This window comes from Heptranchias perlo, chromosome 5 (genome assembly GCF_035084215.1).
Source record: "Heptranchias perlo isolate sHepPer1 chromosome 5, sHepPer1.hap1, whole genome shotgun sequence".
NCBI lineage: Eukaryota > Metazoa > Chordata > Chondrichthyes > Hexanchiformes > Hexanchidae > Heptranchias > Heptranchias perlo.
Genome location: NC_090329.1, coordinates 121,729,000 through 121,745,759, shown reverse-complemented (window position 1 = coordinate 121,745,759; position 16,760 = coordinate 121,729,000). Strand labels below are relative to the sequence as shown.

At 50.3% G+C, this 16,760-nt stretch overlaps 1 protein-coding gene across 1 annotated transcript; it reads left to right on the top strand.

Annotated features, from left to right (window-relative positions):
• The first annotated feature begins 3,233 nt into the window (after positions 1-3,233).
• On the top strand, positions 3,234-15,676 carry LOC137322195 (filaggrin-2-like). The gene is made up of 3 exons (XM_067985309.1): positions 3,234-3,335; positions 11,688-13,727; positions 14,327-15,676. Exons 1-3 carry the CDS (start codon positions 3,234-3,236, stop codon positions 15,674-15,676), a joined length of 3,492 nt encoding a protein of 1,163 aa, XP_067841410.1.
• Positions 15,677-16,760: the final 1,084 nt, after the last annotated feature.

The following is a 16,760-nucleotide window of genomic DNA, read 5'->3' as shown; positions in this document are numbered from 1 at the left end:
GTCTCCTTAATAATAGACTCCAAAATTTTACCCACCACAGATGTTAGGCTAACTGGTCTATAATTTCCAGCCTTCTGCCAAATACCCTTTTTAAATAAGGGTGTTACATTAGCAGTTTTCCAATCTGCCGGGACCTTTGCCGAGTCCAGAGAATTTTGGAAAATTATTACCAAAGCATCCACAATCCCTACTGCCACTTCCCTCAAGACCCTAGGATGTAAACCATCAGGTCCGGGGATTTATCCGCCTTAAGTCCCATTAATTTACTGAGTGCCAGTTCCTTAGTGATTTTAATCGTATTTAGCTCCTCCCCCCCTGGAGCCCCCTGTTTGTCCAGTGTTGGGATATTCTTAGTGTCCTCTACCATAAAGACTGAAACAAAATATTTGTTCAGCATTTTTGCCATCTCCATGTTTCCCACCATTAATTTCCAGGTCTCATCCTCTAAGGGACCGATGTTTGCCTTAGCCACCCTTTTTCTTTTTATATAACTGTAGGAACTCTTGCTATCTGTTTTTATATTTTTTGCTAATTTATTTTCATAATCTATCTTCCCTTTCTTAATCAATCCTTTAGTTACTTTTTGCTGACTTTTGAAGACTTCCCAATCTTCTATCCTCCCACTAAGTTTGGCTACCTTATAGGTCCTTGTTTTTAGTCGGATACTATCCTTAATTTCTTTACTTTGCCACGGATGGCTGTCATTTATTTTACACCCTTTTTTCCTCGTTGGAATATATTTTTTTGAAAGTTGTAAAATAACTCCTTAAATGAACACCACTGCTCATGTACCGTCTTACCCTTTAATCTATTTTCCCAGTCCACTTTAATTAATTCCGCTCTCATACCATCATAGTCTCCTTTATTCAAGCTCAGTACGCTTGTTTGAGAACCAACCTTCTCACCCTCTAATTGGATATGGAATGTAACCATGTTATGGTCACTCATTCCAAGGGGATCCTTAACTAGGACATTATTAATTCATCCTGGCTCATTACACAGGACCAGGTCCAAGGTTGCTTGCCCCCTTGTAGGATCAGTTACATACTGCTCAAGAAATCCATCCCTAATACACTCAATAAACTCTTCCTCAAGGCTGCCCTGCCCAATTTGATTTGTCCAGTTAATATGATAGTTAAAATCCCCCATAATTATAGCTGTTCCCTTATTACATGATTAATACTTCTTCCAGCAGAGTTGCAACTATTAGGAGGCCTATATACTACTCCCCCTCATGTTTTTTCCCCTTATTCCTTATCTCTACCCAAACTGTTTCATTATCCTGATCCTTTGTCCCAATATCATTTCTCTGTATTACAGTGATTCCTTCCTTTATTAACATAGCCACCCCACCTCCCCTTCCTTCCTGCTTGTCCTCCCTGATTGTTAAATACCCTGGCATATTTAATTCCCAGTCGTTGTCACCCTGCAGCCATGTTTCTGTAATGGCCACAAGATCATACCCATACGTAGTTATTTGTGCCGTTAACTCGTCCATTTTATTATAAATGCTACATGCATTCAGATAAAGAACTTTCAAATATGATTTGTGACACTTAGTTCCTGCTTTTTCCTTTTTTATATATTTCCTTATTTTTGAGTATATTCAAGGCTGAGATAGACAGATTCTTGGACTCTAGGGGAATCAAGGGATGTAGGGATCAGGCGGGAAAGTGGAGTTGAGGTCGAAAATCAGCCATGATCTGATTGTATGGCAGAGCAGGCTCGATGGGCCATATGGCCTACTCCTGCTCCTATTTTTTATGTTCTTATGTCCTCTGAGATACACTGGTGGTAATTGTGCAGGAACAGGAAGAGAAACCAAAAGAAATGGCACATTCCAACTGTATGTTTCACATCAGCTGATATATTTTTTGCAAAAATGGTGGTTCCAGATGATAGATTCAGGATTAAATGCATATCAGTTATATATAAATGTAATAAAAAGCAAGTGCTGACTATGTTTCTTTTATCATTTCTGTCGTTCCATGATAATCAGCTCCTTTGACTTCACAATGAATCTGGGCACCATGCACCATGATAAGCAAATGCTACATATCCTGGTCATGTGATCCACATTGAAACTTTCACCTTTAACCTTTAGACAGCTTTAATTAATCGCAATGCATCTGGCCTTCCACTGCCGTCGACGATAAAACTCTTCCAGTCGTGGTGGTATTTCCCGGTTAGAATCTTTAAAATGTGTCAAAAGTTGCATCAATGACATGACCGTGCCAAAGTGTAGATTTATTGGCCAATCATTGGCTAAGAAATTACCCGCTGGAGCTCATTCTCAACTAATCAGTGGCTACTTTTCCCAGTGTAAGTCCCGCCTCCAAAATGGAGATGAAGCATGGGAGACTGTGAAGGAGCAAATAAGTATTTTAGACTTTTTAATAAAAATTAGGCTATAGAATAGTTAACAAATTTCATGGAATGTACAGCACAGAAACAGGCCATTCAGCCCAACAAGTCCATGGCGATGTTAATGCTCCACACGAGCCTCCTCTCTCCCTTCTTTATCTAACCCTATCAGCATATCCTTCTATTCCTTGCTCCCTCATGCGTTAATCTAGCTTCCCCTTAAATGTATCTATGCTAGTCACCTCAACTATTCCTTGTGGTAGCGAGTTCCACATTCTAACCACTCTCTGGGTAAAGAAGGTTCTCCTGAATTCCCTATTGGATTTATTAGTGACTATCTTATATTTATGGCCCCTACTTCTGGTCTCCCCCGCAAGTGGAAACATCTTCTCTATGTCTACCCTATCAAACCCTTTCATAATCTTAAAGACCTCTATCAGGTCACCCCTCAGTCTTCTCTTTTCTAGAGAAAAGAGCCCCAGCCTGTTCAATCTTTCCTGCTAGTTATAACCTCTTAGTTCTGGTATCATCCTAGTAAATCTTTTTTGCACCTTCTCCAGTGCCTCTATATCCTTTTTATAATATGGAGACCAGAAATGTTCACAGTGCTCCAAGTGTGGTCTAACCAAGGTTCCAGACAAGTTTAACATAACGTCTCTGGTTTTCAATTCTTTTTCTCTAGAAATGAATCCTACTGCTTGGTTTCCTTTCTTTATGGCCTTATTAACCTGCATCGCTACTTTTAGTGATTTGTGTATCTGTACCCCCAGATCCCTCTGCTCCTCTATCCTGTTTAGATTCTTAGGGCTTGAAATTCGGCCATGTAGCGCCTGTTGTTTCGGTGCTACGCGGCCTCCCGTTGTTCCAAGATGGCGTCCGGGATGCGCATGCATGCTTCTAGCGTTACATGCGCCGGACGCCACCTTGGTAAAGGGTTTCACGCACGCGCAGAAAACGAATGCCGGCAGCATGTAAAGTAGGGAGAATATACATTAGATCAGTGTGCAACGCTGATTTAAAGTGATAAACACCATTTTGGCACTTAACGCTGCACTCAACGCATTGTCTTAACCATGAACATCTGAACCTGTCTTAGATGGTCTGGAGGCCCCCCCACAACAGCACTATTTAAAGGGACCATGCAGAATTTACAGGTTAGTTGATGGATTATTGCTTTTGACTGCCGGTACATTCGTAACTGTTTTTGGAGGTCTCCTATACTTGAATACTAGGACGAGGGGACATAGCCTAACATTTAGAGCCAGGACTTGCAGGAGTGAAGTCAGGAAATGCTTCCACACACAAAGGGTGGGAGAAGTTTGGAACACTCTTCTACAAATGGCAGTTGATGCTAGCTCAATTGTTAATTTTAAATCAGATTGATAGATTTCTGTGAACCAAGGGTATTAAGGGATATGGGGCAAAGGCGGGTATATGGAGTTAGGTTACAGATCAACCATGATCCCACTGAATGGCGAAACAGGCTCGAAGGGCTAAATGCCACTGCCACTTGCTGCCCCCTGTTATGTGCTACCTTCTCCTGCAAGAAAGCGGGACGTGTGTTGGTGAATGTCCTGCAGGATGTTTGGGTGATGTGCCTATCATGGTTGAATAGCTGCTAGTATGTGTGACCTGTGAGTTGTGGGTGGGCAGCTTGCAACAGTGGTAAGGTGTGAGGGTGAAAGGAAGCATCTGATTGGAAGAGTTGAGTACTGATGGAAAGAGTTTGTTGGTATGTGGGTGATGGGGGGTGTAGTGAGTGGAGCAGTGGATGCGGCTAGTGGTGCAGTTGGTAGGAGACGCCACTTGACAATTGACCTCACTCACCTTGACTACTCGTGTCAAAGCATTGAACTCCTTCCTGCACTACATCCATGTTCATGGTGCTGTGCGCCTGGCATTGACTTCATCCCCTACTGCCTCCCACTGCCTCTTGAGCATATGTCTGGAGGTCCTCTTGCTCCCCCCCCCACCCCCACTTCCCGCGGATATAAGATGCCCCTGCTTCTGTCCACCTCTTGGACCAAGGTCTCTAGTGCATTAGCAGAGAATCTTGGTGCATGCACTCAAGCAGGCCCAGTACCAACTCAAATCGACAGATTGGTGAGGTCTGGCGAGCAGATTGGAGAATGTGGGATTTAGTGGTGCGCAACCTTTATTTAATGTTTTAACATAACTCAACAGTTTGTAAATGTAGAGATGGGACCTGCATCTGTGTTTTACCTGTGCGATGTCTGATCTCCGTTCAGACTCCGTGAGGACCCGTATCTCATTTTTTACAAATAAGTGGTGCAGGCTGCCTTTAAGAGGGGAAGCCTGCCTTTAAGAGGTGTGAGCAAATCACATGATATGTGGGGCCCACCCTGCTGGTGAGAAGTGTGAACCTGATGCAAGGCCTGGTTGCTACACTTCGAAGGGGTAAGTGACCAGACAGCACGAATGTCTCGTGGTGCCTGTATCGGGGCCACCGGGCACCATGATGCCCACCCCTGGATTCGGGCCTTATTCAATTTAACGCCCATTTTATCCAAGCAGCATGTGTCCCCCTTATTCTTCCTACCAAAATATAATACCTCACACATATCTATATTGAAATTCATTTGCCAATTACACACCCATTCTGCAAGTTTATTGTCATTCCTATAATATAAAGGATACATTAATTAAAGATGAAGCAAAGAAGGACAAACTTTTATATAAGGCATGATTATCCGACATCGCGCTCCCAACGGGGAGCCTCACCTGCCAGAAGTGCGTATCGGAAATTAGGGCATGCTCGCTGCTTGATTTTCTGGCCATTAGTTTAAATGGTTAGAGAATTGTGTGCAGACCCTGCCTAAATTTTCAATATGTGCTTCCCATGCTCAACATCCCTGCCAGGAACACAAAACTGGATAATATAATGCCTTATCAGGTCTCTCAGAAACATGCCGAAGCACTTCGCAGACAATGAATTACTTTGAAGTGCAGTGACTGTTGATATGTGAGTAAACATTGCAGCCATTTTGCACGCACCAAGATCCCAATATAATGAGATGACTGACCACTTATTCTGTTTTTGGTGATGGCTGAGGAAGAAATATTAGGAACAGGAGTAAGCCATGCAGCCCATTGAGCCTGTTCTGCCTTTCAATGAGATCATGGCTGATCTGCATCCTAACTCCATTAACCCACTCTGGCTCCATATCCCTTAATACCCTTGGCTAACAAAAATCTAGCGATCTCAGATTTACAATTATTAATTGAGCTCGCACCTATTGCTTTTTGTGGGAGAGAGTTCCACAATTCCACCATCCTTTGTGTGAAAAAGTGTTTCCTAACATCTCTCCTGAATGGCCTGACTCTGATTTTAAGGATATGTCCCCTTGTCCTAGACTCCCCCACCAGCGGAAAAAGCTTCTATCTACTCTATCAATTCCTTTCAAAATCCTGAAAACCTCAATCACACCACCCCCTGGCCTTCTATATTCCAGGGAATACAAACCTAGTTTATGTAATCTCTCCTCATAATCTAACCCTTGGAGCTCTGGTAACACAAATCTGTGTTGCAATCCCTCCAAGGCCAATATATCCTTGGAGAACTCCCTGCTCTTCTCTAAATAGTTCCATGGGAGCTTCAACGTCCAATGGAACAGGTAGACGGGGCATTGATTTAACATCTAATTCCCGGTATGCAGCACACTCCTTCAGCACTGCACTGGAGTGTCAAGCTACATTACGCAGGGGCAGTGGGGTAAGGGAGGGTCGGGGTGCTCTAACCTACAACCTCCTGACCCGCCGACAATAATAATAAATGTAGGGGATGTGTCAGCATGTATGAGCTCAATTATTTCTGTTTAAAATGGAAGGGCCGGGGAACCTGAAATTCCTCGCAACTACTAGCAGTCCAAGGAATTTGAGAAACTCAGAGATATGATTAAATCTATTAGCTGAATGACAAAAAAGCACGGATTATGACCTTTGTGTAAAACATTCTGGCAGATCTTAAACGCCCCCCTCAGAATGCAGAGGAAAATAACACCAACCCCCATGAGGTGGTAAGAGGTTCTGCCTACTTGTTTGTTCAGATAACACTAAACACTGGCACTCATGAATTGAGCAGGCTCATTTCTAAAAATAAACGTGAAGAGCACTTATCAGCCACCATAACAAAAGGATAGAAAATTGTTCTTGTAATAGTGATATTTTTGATTGCGCCCTTTTCCTCTTCCTCTTCACAAAGGCCACGAAAGTGTTTTACAATATTGTTCCCCTATGATTCACCGATAAAGTTTTCATCAGGATTCCTGCGAAAATAAGTAAGCCAGCAAAAAGTCTTTGGATATCTAACACCATTGTTGTGTTCGTTTAGCAGTCTCAGTTTGACTCAGTTGGCAGCACTTTTGCCTCTATAAGAACATAAGGACATATGTCAGAGGGTTGTGGGTTCAAACGTGGCATTACCGGGCTATGGGGATAAAGCATAGGGTAGTGGGACTAATTGGTAGCTCTTAAAGAGCTATCAATTACAGGCACAAGTACAGGCTTGAGGGACCGAATGGCCGCCTTCTGTGCTGTAAGATCCTACAATCCTATGAGCTTTGCCCACCGAGAACACACACTGGGGGATTGTGACATGGAGGCCAGCAGGCCCCGCAGAAGCTTCCATCCTCTTGGACTAAATTCCCACCATATACTCCCAGCGGGTAGAGCTCCACACCAGGAGCACAGGCTCCCAGATATAAACCCTATATATTTTATGCTATGGTTCAAGGGAGCTGAGAGAGCCAAATATAGCAATGGAACCAAACAGGTCAGGAAAGGCCGAGATTTCTCAGCGAGCACCTTGAGGAGACACGCTAGTGTCTGAGAGTAGAACCCAACCGTACTTTGTTCCCAGAAGGCTGAATTAACGTATGCAAGTGTTATAACCTTCTCCCAGCAGTTTGAAGGAAAGCTTTAATGGCTGTTTTTAATCAGGAGATCCTTTCGTTGAAACAAATCTCATTTGTGTGTGATTTTATTTTGCCTCTACAATTTTTTTCTTTGTGATGCGTCCCCTTGCGGATTTCAGTGCCACTTTTTCTGTCACAACACCAACAAACAACGACTTGCATTTATATCGTGCCTTTAACGTAGTAAAACATCCCAAGGCATTTCACAGAAGCGTTATTAAGCACAATTTGACACTGAGCCGCATAAGGAGATACTACAACAGGTGACCAAAAGCTTGGTCAAAGAGGTGGATTTTCAGGAGCATCTTAAAGGAGGAGAGAGAGGCGGAGAGGTTTAGGGAGAGAATTCCAGAGCTTTGGGCCTAGGCGGCTGAAGGCACGGCCGCCAATGGTGGAGCGATGAAAATCAGGGACGCGCAAGAGGCAAGAATTGGAGGAGCGCAGAGATCTCGGAGGGTTGTAGGGCTGGAGGAGGTTACAGAGATGGGGAGGGCCGAGGCCATGGAGGGATTTGAACATAGGGATGAGAATTTTAAATTCGAGGTTTTGCCGGACCGGGAGCCAATGTAGGTCAGCGAGCACGGGGGTGATGGGTGAACGGGACTTGGTGCAAATTAGGATACGGGCAGCAGAGTTTTGGATGAGCTCAAATTTATGTTTCCATCCTTGGAAGAGCAGCAATTTGGGCACTTTAAAATTGAAACTGGGAATGTCATCAGAAGTTACTTGTTGCAAGTGTCACCTCCACCTGCTTTCGGCGCAGTCCTTTTAAATGAACTGAGACATGAGGAGCGAAGCAGCGAACATGGCCCCAAGGTTCTTAAAGAAAGCAAATTAAATATTAGCGGGATGGAAAGTGAAGAGAAGCAGGTTCCATTCCTCGAGTGTGTCCCTTTAATTATGCCTGCTACCAACTCTTCACCAATTCAGTTGGTGAATCATGGCCTGTTACAGCAGACTTTTGACCCATTGAGTTTGTGCCAAAGTTTCTCTCCACGTAAACCACCAAGTCTAATCCCATTTCTCCAGCTCGCTCCCCATCCCCTTTACTATTCCAAACTGAGCCATACCAACAACAACCTGCATTTATATAGCACCTTTAAGAAATGTCCCAAGGCGCTCACAGACAGCTTGCTCAAAGGGGTGGGTTTGAAGGAGGACCTAAAAGAAGGAGATGGAGGTGGAGGTGGAGATGTGGAGGGGTTTAGGGAGGTAATTCCAGAACGTGGGCCCAAATAGCTGAAAGCAGAGCCACTAATGGAGCGGCGAATGGAGAGAGCGAATTACAAAAGGACAGAGGCAGGGGAGCAGAGGTTTCAAGGAGCTAATGGGGAGGAGTTGTAGGCCTGGAGAAGGTTACAGAGATAGAGAGGGGCGAGGCAACGGAGGGATTTAAACACGAGGATGAGAATTTTAAATTGAGCAGTTGGGGAACCAGGAGCCAACGTAGGTCAGTGAGCACATGGGGTGATGGGTGAACTGGGACTTGGTACGAGTTAGGATCCAGGCAATAGAGTTTGGATGAGCCGAAGTTTGCAGAGGGTGGAGAATGGGAAGCTGGCCAGGAAAGCATTGGAATTGTCATGTCTTAAAGGCATGGATGAGGGATACTGATCAGATTTGACTCTTGGACTGTGCTGAATACGGATCATGCTCAGCCATGGTGCCTCCTGTGGTTGAATAACCAGACAGAGCAAACACTCGCAGACAGGGCAAACACTCACAGACAGGATGTGGAGATGCCGGTGATGGACTGGGGTTGACAATTGTAAACAATTTTACAACACCAAGTTATAGTCCAGCAATTTTATTTTAAATTCACAAGCTTTCGGAGACTTCCTCTTTACCTGAGGAAGGAGGAAGTCTCCGAAAGCTTGTGAATTTAAAATAAAATTGCTGGACTATAACTTGGTGTTGTAAAATTGTTTACAACTCACAGACAGGGCAAACACTCGCAGACAGGGCAAACACTCGCAGACAGGGCAAACACTCGCAGACAGGGCAAACACTCGCAGACAGGGCAAACACTCGCAGACAGAGCAAACACTCGCAGTCAGGGCAAACACTCGCAGACAGAGCAAACACTCACAGACAGGGCAAACACTCGCAGACAGAGCAAACACTCGCAGACAGAGCAAACACTCGCAGACAGGGCAAACACTCGCAGACAGAGCAAACACTCACAGACAGGGCAAACACTCGCAGACAGAGCAAACACTCGCAGACAGGGCAAACACTCGCAGACAGAGCAAACACTCGCAGACAGAGCAAACACTCACAGACAGGGCAAACACTCGCAGTCAGGGCAAACACTCGCAGACAGGGCAAACACTCGCAGTCAGGGCAAACACTCGCAGACAGAGCAAACACTCACAGACAGGGCAAACACTCGCAGACAGGGCAAACACTCACAGACAGAGCAAACACTCGCAGACAGGGCAAACACTCACAGACAGGGCAAACACTCGCAGACAGGGCAAACACTCGCAGACAGGGCAAACACTCGCAGACAAAGCAAACACTCGCAGACAGGGCAAACACTCGCAGACAGAGCAAACACTCGCAGACAGGGCAAACACTCGCAGACAAAGCAAACACTCGCAGACAGGGCAAACACTCACAGACAGAGCAAACACTCGCAGACAGGGCAAACACTCGCAGTCAGGGCAAACACTCACAGACAGGGCAAACACTCACAGACAGGGCAAACACTCGCAGACAGAGCAAACACTCACAGACAGGGCAAACACTCACAGACAGAGCAAACACTCACAGACAGAGCAAACACTCGCAGTCAGGGCAAACACTCGCAGACAGGGCAAACACTCACAGACAGGGCAAACACTCACAGACAGGGCAAACACTCGCAGACAGGGCAAACACTCGCAGACAGGGCAAACACTCACAGACAGAGCAAACACTCGCAGACAGGGCAAACACTCGCAGTCAGGACAAACACTCGCAGACAGGGCAAACACTCGCAGACAGGGCAAACACTCGCAGTCAGGGCAAACACTCGCAGTCAGGGCAAACACTCGCAGTCAGGGCAAACACTCGCAGTCAGGGCAAACACTCGCAGACAGGGCAAACACTCGCAGTCAGGGCAAACACTTGAAGAACTGCAACTTCAGCCAGGTACCAGAAGGTGCCATCAGATTCCCTCCTAGGAGAGGTGGGGAGATAATTGAGGTCAATCCAGTGTTGTCCCTTTACAGCCACAAAAGAGTAAGTTTTCAACTTGCAACTCCGGTGTAAAACCCGGGCATGACGGATCAGCCGCCCAGTATAGAAACCACCCGATTTTAATTTCGGCTGATTTCAATGAAAGTGAAAATCGGACCCTTTCTATAATGGCCGGCTGATCCAGGCTTACACCTGGACTCAAATTAAAAATCTCCCCAATGTCCCCTTGCTGTAAATATCCTGAGGTCCATGAGAGGGTAACTGCTGTGGGTGGAAGTGGTGCAGACTGGCAGGTACTTGTAAACCTCTAGCACCTGGTCAGAAGAAACCAGCACAAAACAACAGGTCTTCTTTCTTTTTTCTCCCCATACTTTGGACATTTTGATGTCTCAAAACTATATATATAAAACAGGGGTAAGTTTTCAAAGTCCGCACTGGCCGTGAGGTACTTCACACATCACCAACGCGAATCAGAAAATCAAGGGTGCATTGACTGCGATTTCCATCCAACCCAGTGCACAGAAAATGATGGGCCGCACGCCCGTGATTATCTGACACTCGTTGGTGGCAGACAAGGTGAGAACCATCCACAGGATGCACTGCAGCAACTCGCCAAGGCTTCTTCAACAGCACCTCCCAAACCCGCAACCTCTACCACCTAGAAGGACAAGAGCAGCAGGTATTTTTTTATTCGTTCATGGGATGTGGGCTTCACTGGCGAGGCCAGCATTTATTGCCCATCCCTAATTGCCCTTGAGAAGGTGGTGGTGAGATGTATGGGAACAACACCACCTGCACGTTCCCCTCCAAGTCACACACCATCCCGATTTGGAAATATATCGCCGTTCCTTCATCGTCGCTGGGTCAAAATCCTGGAACTCCCTTCCTAACAGCACTGTGGGAGAACCTTCACCACACAGAGTGGTGGGGCAGGCTCAAGGGGCCATATGGCCTACTCCTGCTCCTATTTCTTATGTTCTTATGAAAAGATCCCATGACACTATTTCAATAAAGAACAGGAAAGAGCTCTCACGATGTCCTGGCCAACATTTATTCCTCAACCAATGTCACTAAAACAGATTATCTGCTCACTTATCTCATTGCTGTTTGTGGGACCTTGCTGCGTGCAAATTGGCTGCTATTTTTTAATTCATTCTCGGGATGTGGGCATCGTTGGCAAGGCTGACATTTATTGCCCATCCCTAGTTGCCCTCAAAAGGTGGGCATCGGGCGAAGAGTCAGAGGCCGGACATCGGGCGAAGAGTCAGAGGCCGGACACCGGGCGAAGAGTCGCAGGCCGGACACCGGGCAAAGAGTCAGAGGCTGGACATCGGGCGAAGAGTCAGAGGCCGGACATCGGGTGAAGAGTCAGAGGCCGGACACCTGGCGAAGAGTCAGAGGCCGGACACCGGGCAAAGAGTCAGAGGCCGGACACCGGGCGAAGAGTCAGAGGCCGGACATCGGGCGAAGAGTCGCAGGCCGGACACCGGGCAAAGAGTCAGAGGCTGGACATCGGGCGAAGAGTCAGAGGCCGGACATCGGGTGAAGAGTCAGAGGCCGGACACCTGGCGAAGAGTCAGAGGCCGGACACCGGGCAAAGAGTCAGAGGCCGGACACCGGGCGAAGAGTCAGAGGCCGGACATCGGGCGAAGAGTCAGAGGCCGGACATCGGGCGAAGAGTCAGAGGCCGGACATCGGGCGAAGAGTCAGAGGCCGGACACCGGGCAAAGAGTCAGAGGCCGGACATCGGGCGAAGAGTCGCAGGCCGGACACCGGGCGAAGAGTCAGAGGCCGGACACCGGGCGAAGAGTCAGAGGCCGGACATCGGGCAAGGGGTCACAGACCGGACATCGGGCGAAGAGTCACAGACCGGACATCGGGCGAAGAGTCGCAGGCCGGACACCGGGCGAAGACTCAGAGGCCGGACACCGGGCGAAGAGTCAGAGGCCGGACACCGGGCGAAGAGTCAGAGGACGGACACCGGGCGAAGAGTCGGAGGCCGGACATCAGGCGAAGAGTCGGAGACCGGACACCGGGCGAAGAGTCAGAGGCCGGACACCGGGCGAAGAGTCAGAGGCCGGACATCGGGCGAAGAGTCAGAGGCCGGACATCGGGCGAAGAGTCAGAGGCCGGACACCGGGCGAAGAGTCAGAGGCCGGACACCGGGCGAAGAGTCAGAGGCCGGACATCGGGCGAAGAGTCGCAGGCCGGACACCGGGCGAAGAGTCAGAGGCCGGACACCGGGCGAGGGGTCACAGACCGGACATCGGGCGAAGAGTCACAGACCGGACATTGGGCAAAGAGTCGCAGGCCGGACACCGGGCGAAGAGTCAGAGGCCGGACACCGGGCGAAGAGTCAGAGGCCGGACACCGGGCGAAGAGTCAGAGGCCGGACATCGGGCGAAGAGTCGGAGGACGGACACCAGGCGAAGAGTCGGAGGCCGGACACCAGGTGAAGAGTCGGAGGCCGGACATCGGGCGAAGAGTCAGAGGCCGGACACCGGGCGAAGAGTCAGAGGCCGGACATCGGGCGAAGAGTCGCAGGCCGGACACCGGGCGAAGAGTCAGAGGCCGGACACCGGGCGAAGAGTCAGAGGCCGGACACCGGGCGAAGAGTCAGAGGCCGGACATCGGGCGAAGAGTCGCAGGCCGGACACCGGGCGAAGAGTCGCAGGCCGGACACCGGGCGAAGAGTCAGAGGCCGGACACCGGGCGAAGAGTCAGAGGCCGGACATCGGGCGAGGGGTCACAGACCGGACATCGGGCGAAGAGTCGCAGACCGGACATTGGGCGAAGAGTCGCAGGCCGGACACCGGGCGAAGAGTCAGAGGCCGGACATCGGGCGAGGGGTCACAGACCGGACATCGGGCGAAGAGTCGCAGACCGGACATTGGGCGAAGAGTCGCAGGCCGGACACCGGGCGAAGAGTCAGAGGCCGGACACCGGGCGAAGAGTCAGAGGCCGGACATCGGGCGAAGAGTCAGAGGCCGGACACCGGGCGAAGAGTCAGAGGCCGGACATCGGGCGAAGAGTCAGAGGCCGGACACCGGGCGAAGAGTCAGAGGCCGGACACCGGGCGAAGGGTCAGAGGCCGGACATCGGGCGAAGAGTCAGAGGCCGGACACCGGGCGAAGAGTCAGAGGCCGGACACCGGGCGAAGAGTCAGAGGCCGGACACCGGGCGAAGAGTCAGAGGCCGGACACCGGGCGAAGAGTCAGAGGCCGGACACCGGGCGAAGAGTCGGAGGCCGGACATCGGGCGAAGAGATTTGATACAACTGGGTCAACCACATTAGCATAGGACTGGAGTCACATATAGGCCAGACCAGGTAAGGACAGCAGGTTTCCTTCCCTACAGAACATCAATGAAAGAGTTGGGTTTTTACAACAATCTGACAGCTTCATGTTCACTTTTAAAGGTACAGCTTTTCATTTCAGATTTTTTTTTATATCTAAATTCATTCCATGGTGGGATTTGAACTAATAGGACCTAGAGCCGGGAAGAGAGTGGGTGGGTAAATTTTTCACATGGGAAACCCGAAAGTGAAGTGAGTGTGTCGGAATCTGTGATCGCAACTCAATTGAAGACAATTATTTCTGCTTCCGGGTTTACGCACGACAGCCTGCCAGATTGTCAGGAAGGAAAGCAGTCAGAAATTGGAGAGGAGGGAGGGAGGGAGAGATAGTGAGCCATGGAGGGCATTGTGGGGGGTGAGGAGGAGGTCTGATACCAGAGGTAGAGATCGGGGGGGGGGGGGGGGGGGGTTTGTGGGCTGGGAGGTGATCGGGTTGGCAGTCGGAGGCCGGACACCAGGCGAAGTGTCAGAGGCCGGACACCGGGCGAAGAGTCAGAGGCCGGACATCGGGCGAAGAGTCAGAGACCGGACACCGGGGGAAGAGTCAGAGGCCGGACATCGGGCGAAGAGTCAGAGGCCGGACACCGGGGGAAGAGTCAGAGGCCGGACACCGGGCGAAGAGTCAGAGGCCGGACATCGGGGGAAGAGTCAGAGGCCGGACACCGGGCGAAGAGTCAGAGGCCGGACATCGGGCGAAGAGTCAGAGGCCGGACATCGGGCGAAGAGTCAGAGGCCGGACACCGGGCGAAGAGTCAGAGGCCGGACATCGGGCGAAGAGTCAGAGGCCGGACACCGGGGGAAGAGTCAGAGGCCGGACATCGGGCGAAGGGTCAGAGGCCGGACACCAGGCACAGAGTCGCAGGCCGGACACCAGGCGAAGAGTCAGAGGCCGGACATCGGGCGAAGAGTCAGAGGCCGGACATCGGGCGAGGGGTCACAGACCGGACATCGGGCGAAGAGTCGCAGGCCGGACACCGGGCGAAGAGTCAGAGGCCGGACATCGGGCGAGGGGTCACAGACCGGACACCGGACGAAGGGTCGGAGGCCGGACACCGGGCGAGGGGTCAGAGGCCGGACACCAGGCGAAGAGTCGGAGGCCGGACATCGGGCGAGGGGTCACAGACCGGACATCGGGCGAGGGGTCACAGACCGGACATCGGGCGAAGAGTCGCAGGCCGGACACCGGGCGAAGAGTCAGAGGCCGGACATCGGGCGAGGGGTCACAGACCGGACATTGGGCGAAGAGTCGCAGGCCGGACACCGGGCGAAGAGTCAGAGGCCGGACACCGGGCGAGGGGTCAGAGGCCGGACACCAGGCGAAGAGTCAGAGGCCGGACACCGGGCGAAGGGTCGGAGGCCGGACATCGGGCGAAGAGTCAGAGGCCGGACATCGGGCGAAGAGTCAGAGGCCGGACATCGGGGGAAGAGTCAGAGGCCGGACACCGGGGGAAGAGTCAGAGGCCGGACATCGGGGGAAGAGTCAGAGGCCGGACATCGGGCGAGGGGTCAGAGGCCGGACACCGGGCGAAGAGTCAGAGGCCGGACATCGGGCGAGGGGTCAGAGGCCGGACACCTGGCGAAGAGTCAGAGGCCGGACACCGAGGGAAGAGTCAGAGGCCGGACATCGGGCGAAGAGTCAGAGGCCGGACATCGGGCGAGGGGTCAGAGGCCGGACATCGGGCGAAGAGTCGGAGGCCGGACATCGGGCGAGGGGTCAGAGGCCGGACACCGGACGAAGGGTCGGAGGCCGGACACCGGGCGAGGGGTCAGAGGCCGGACACCGGGCGAAGGGTCGGAGGCCGGGCACCGGGCAAAAGGTCGGAGGCCGGACACCGGGTGAAGGGTCGGAGGTCGGACATCGGGCAAAAGGTCGGAGGTGGGGGCGTCGCCCATCAGGGGGTGTCAGCCATCAGAAGGTGAGACTCTACCAGGGGCGGGTTCTCGGCCGATCGCAAGGGTCTGATTGCGGCAGCTATGCTTATTGGATCCGAAAGAAACACTCCTGCATCTCCTGGCCCACAAGCAGTGCAATAAAGGCAGTTACCTCCTGATCCGGCCCTTCTCGCCTCCTTTCACTCGGTGAGATTCACGAGCCCTGAGAAAGCCGTCCTGGGGCCGCTAAATTTGAAGGTGAGTAACATTAATTAATAAAAAACCTACTTTAACTATCTCAAGTAGGTAAATTGCCCCTTTAATGATCCGCCCGCCAGCAGTAATTGGGGACATGACTTCCGGGTTTCGGCTGCGTGCACGTCCAAACATCCAAACACGCCCAAATTAAATCGGAAGTGGGCGCGATGGAGCTGGGTTTTGGTCGCGCTCCAAAAAGTCAAACATTTTAATTACCCACGCGCCCCCAACCCACTCATTCTTGGGGGTTACTGTCTGAATTTTAAATCCAGGCCTCTTGATTACTAGTCTAGTAACATAACCACAATGCTACCATCCCCACACTGGTGTCCCCCCATTACAACAGTGACTACACTTTAAAAGTAATTCATTGGCTGCAAAACACTTTGGGATCTCCTGAGGTTGTGAAAGGCACTATATAAATGCAAGTTCGCTCTCTTTCTTCTGTATCGCTTAGTATTAGCCCACGGTTTACATGTGTTCTACACTCAGTCACTTTCATTGTATCGCTGTTTCCGCACACTCTACCTTTGTGAAATATTAATCAGATTTTCCTGGCTTACGTGAGTCCATTTTTTATGAATGACATAAAAATGAAAACTACGCAGGGAAATCATGTATTACTGGTTATATTCCCACTTGTGAGAGTGACCTTATTGGGTTATCCTCAAATGTGGAAATATAAATATTTCATGATTTCCCCGTGGAACGCCTTCTACAGGTTTATAGTTACAACATGCGAGCAACGTTTTGAGTCAGACAGACAACTGCGAGCAGCGCTTAGAACAGCTACT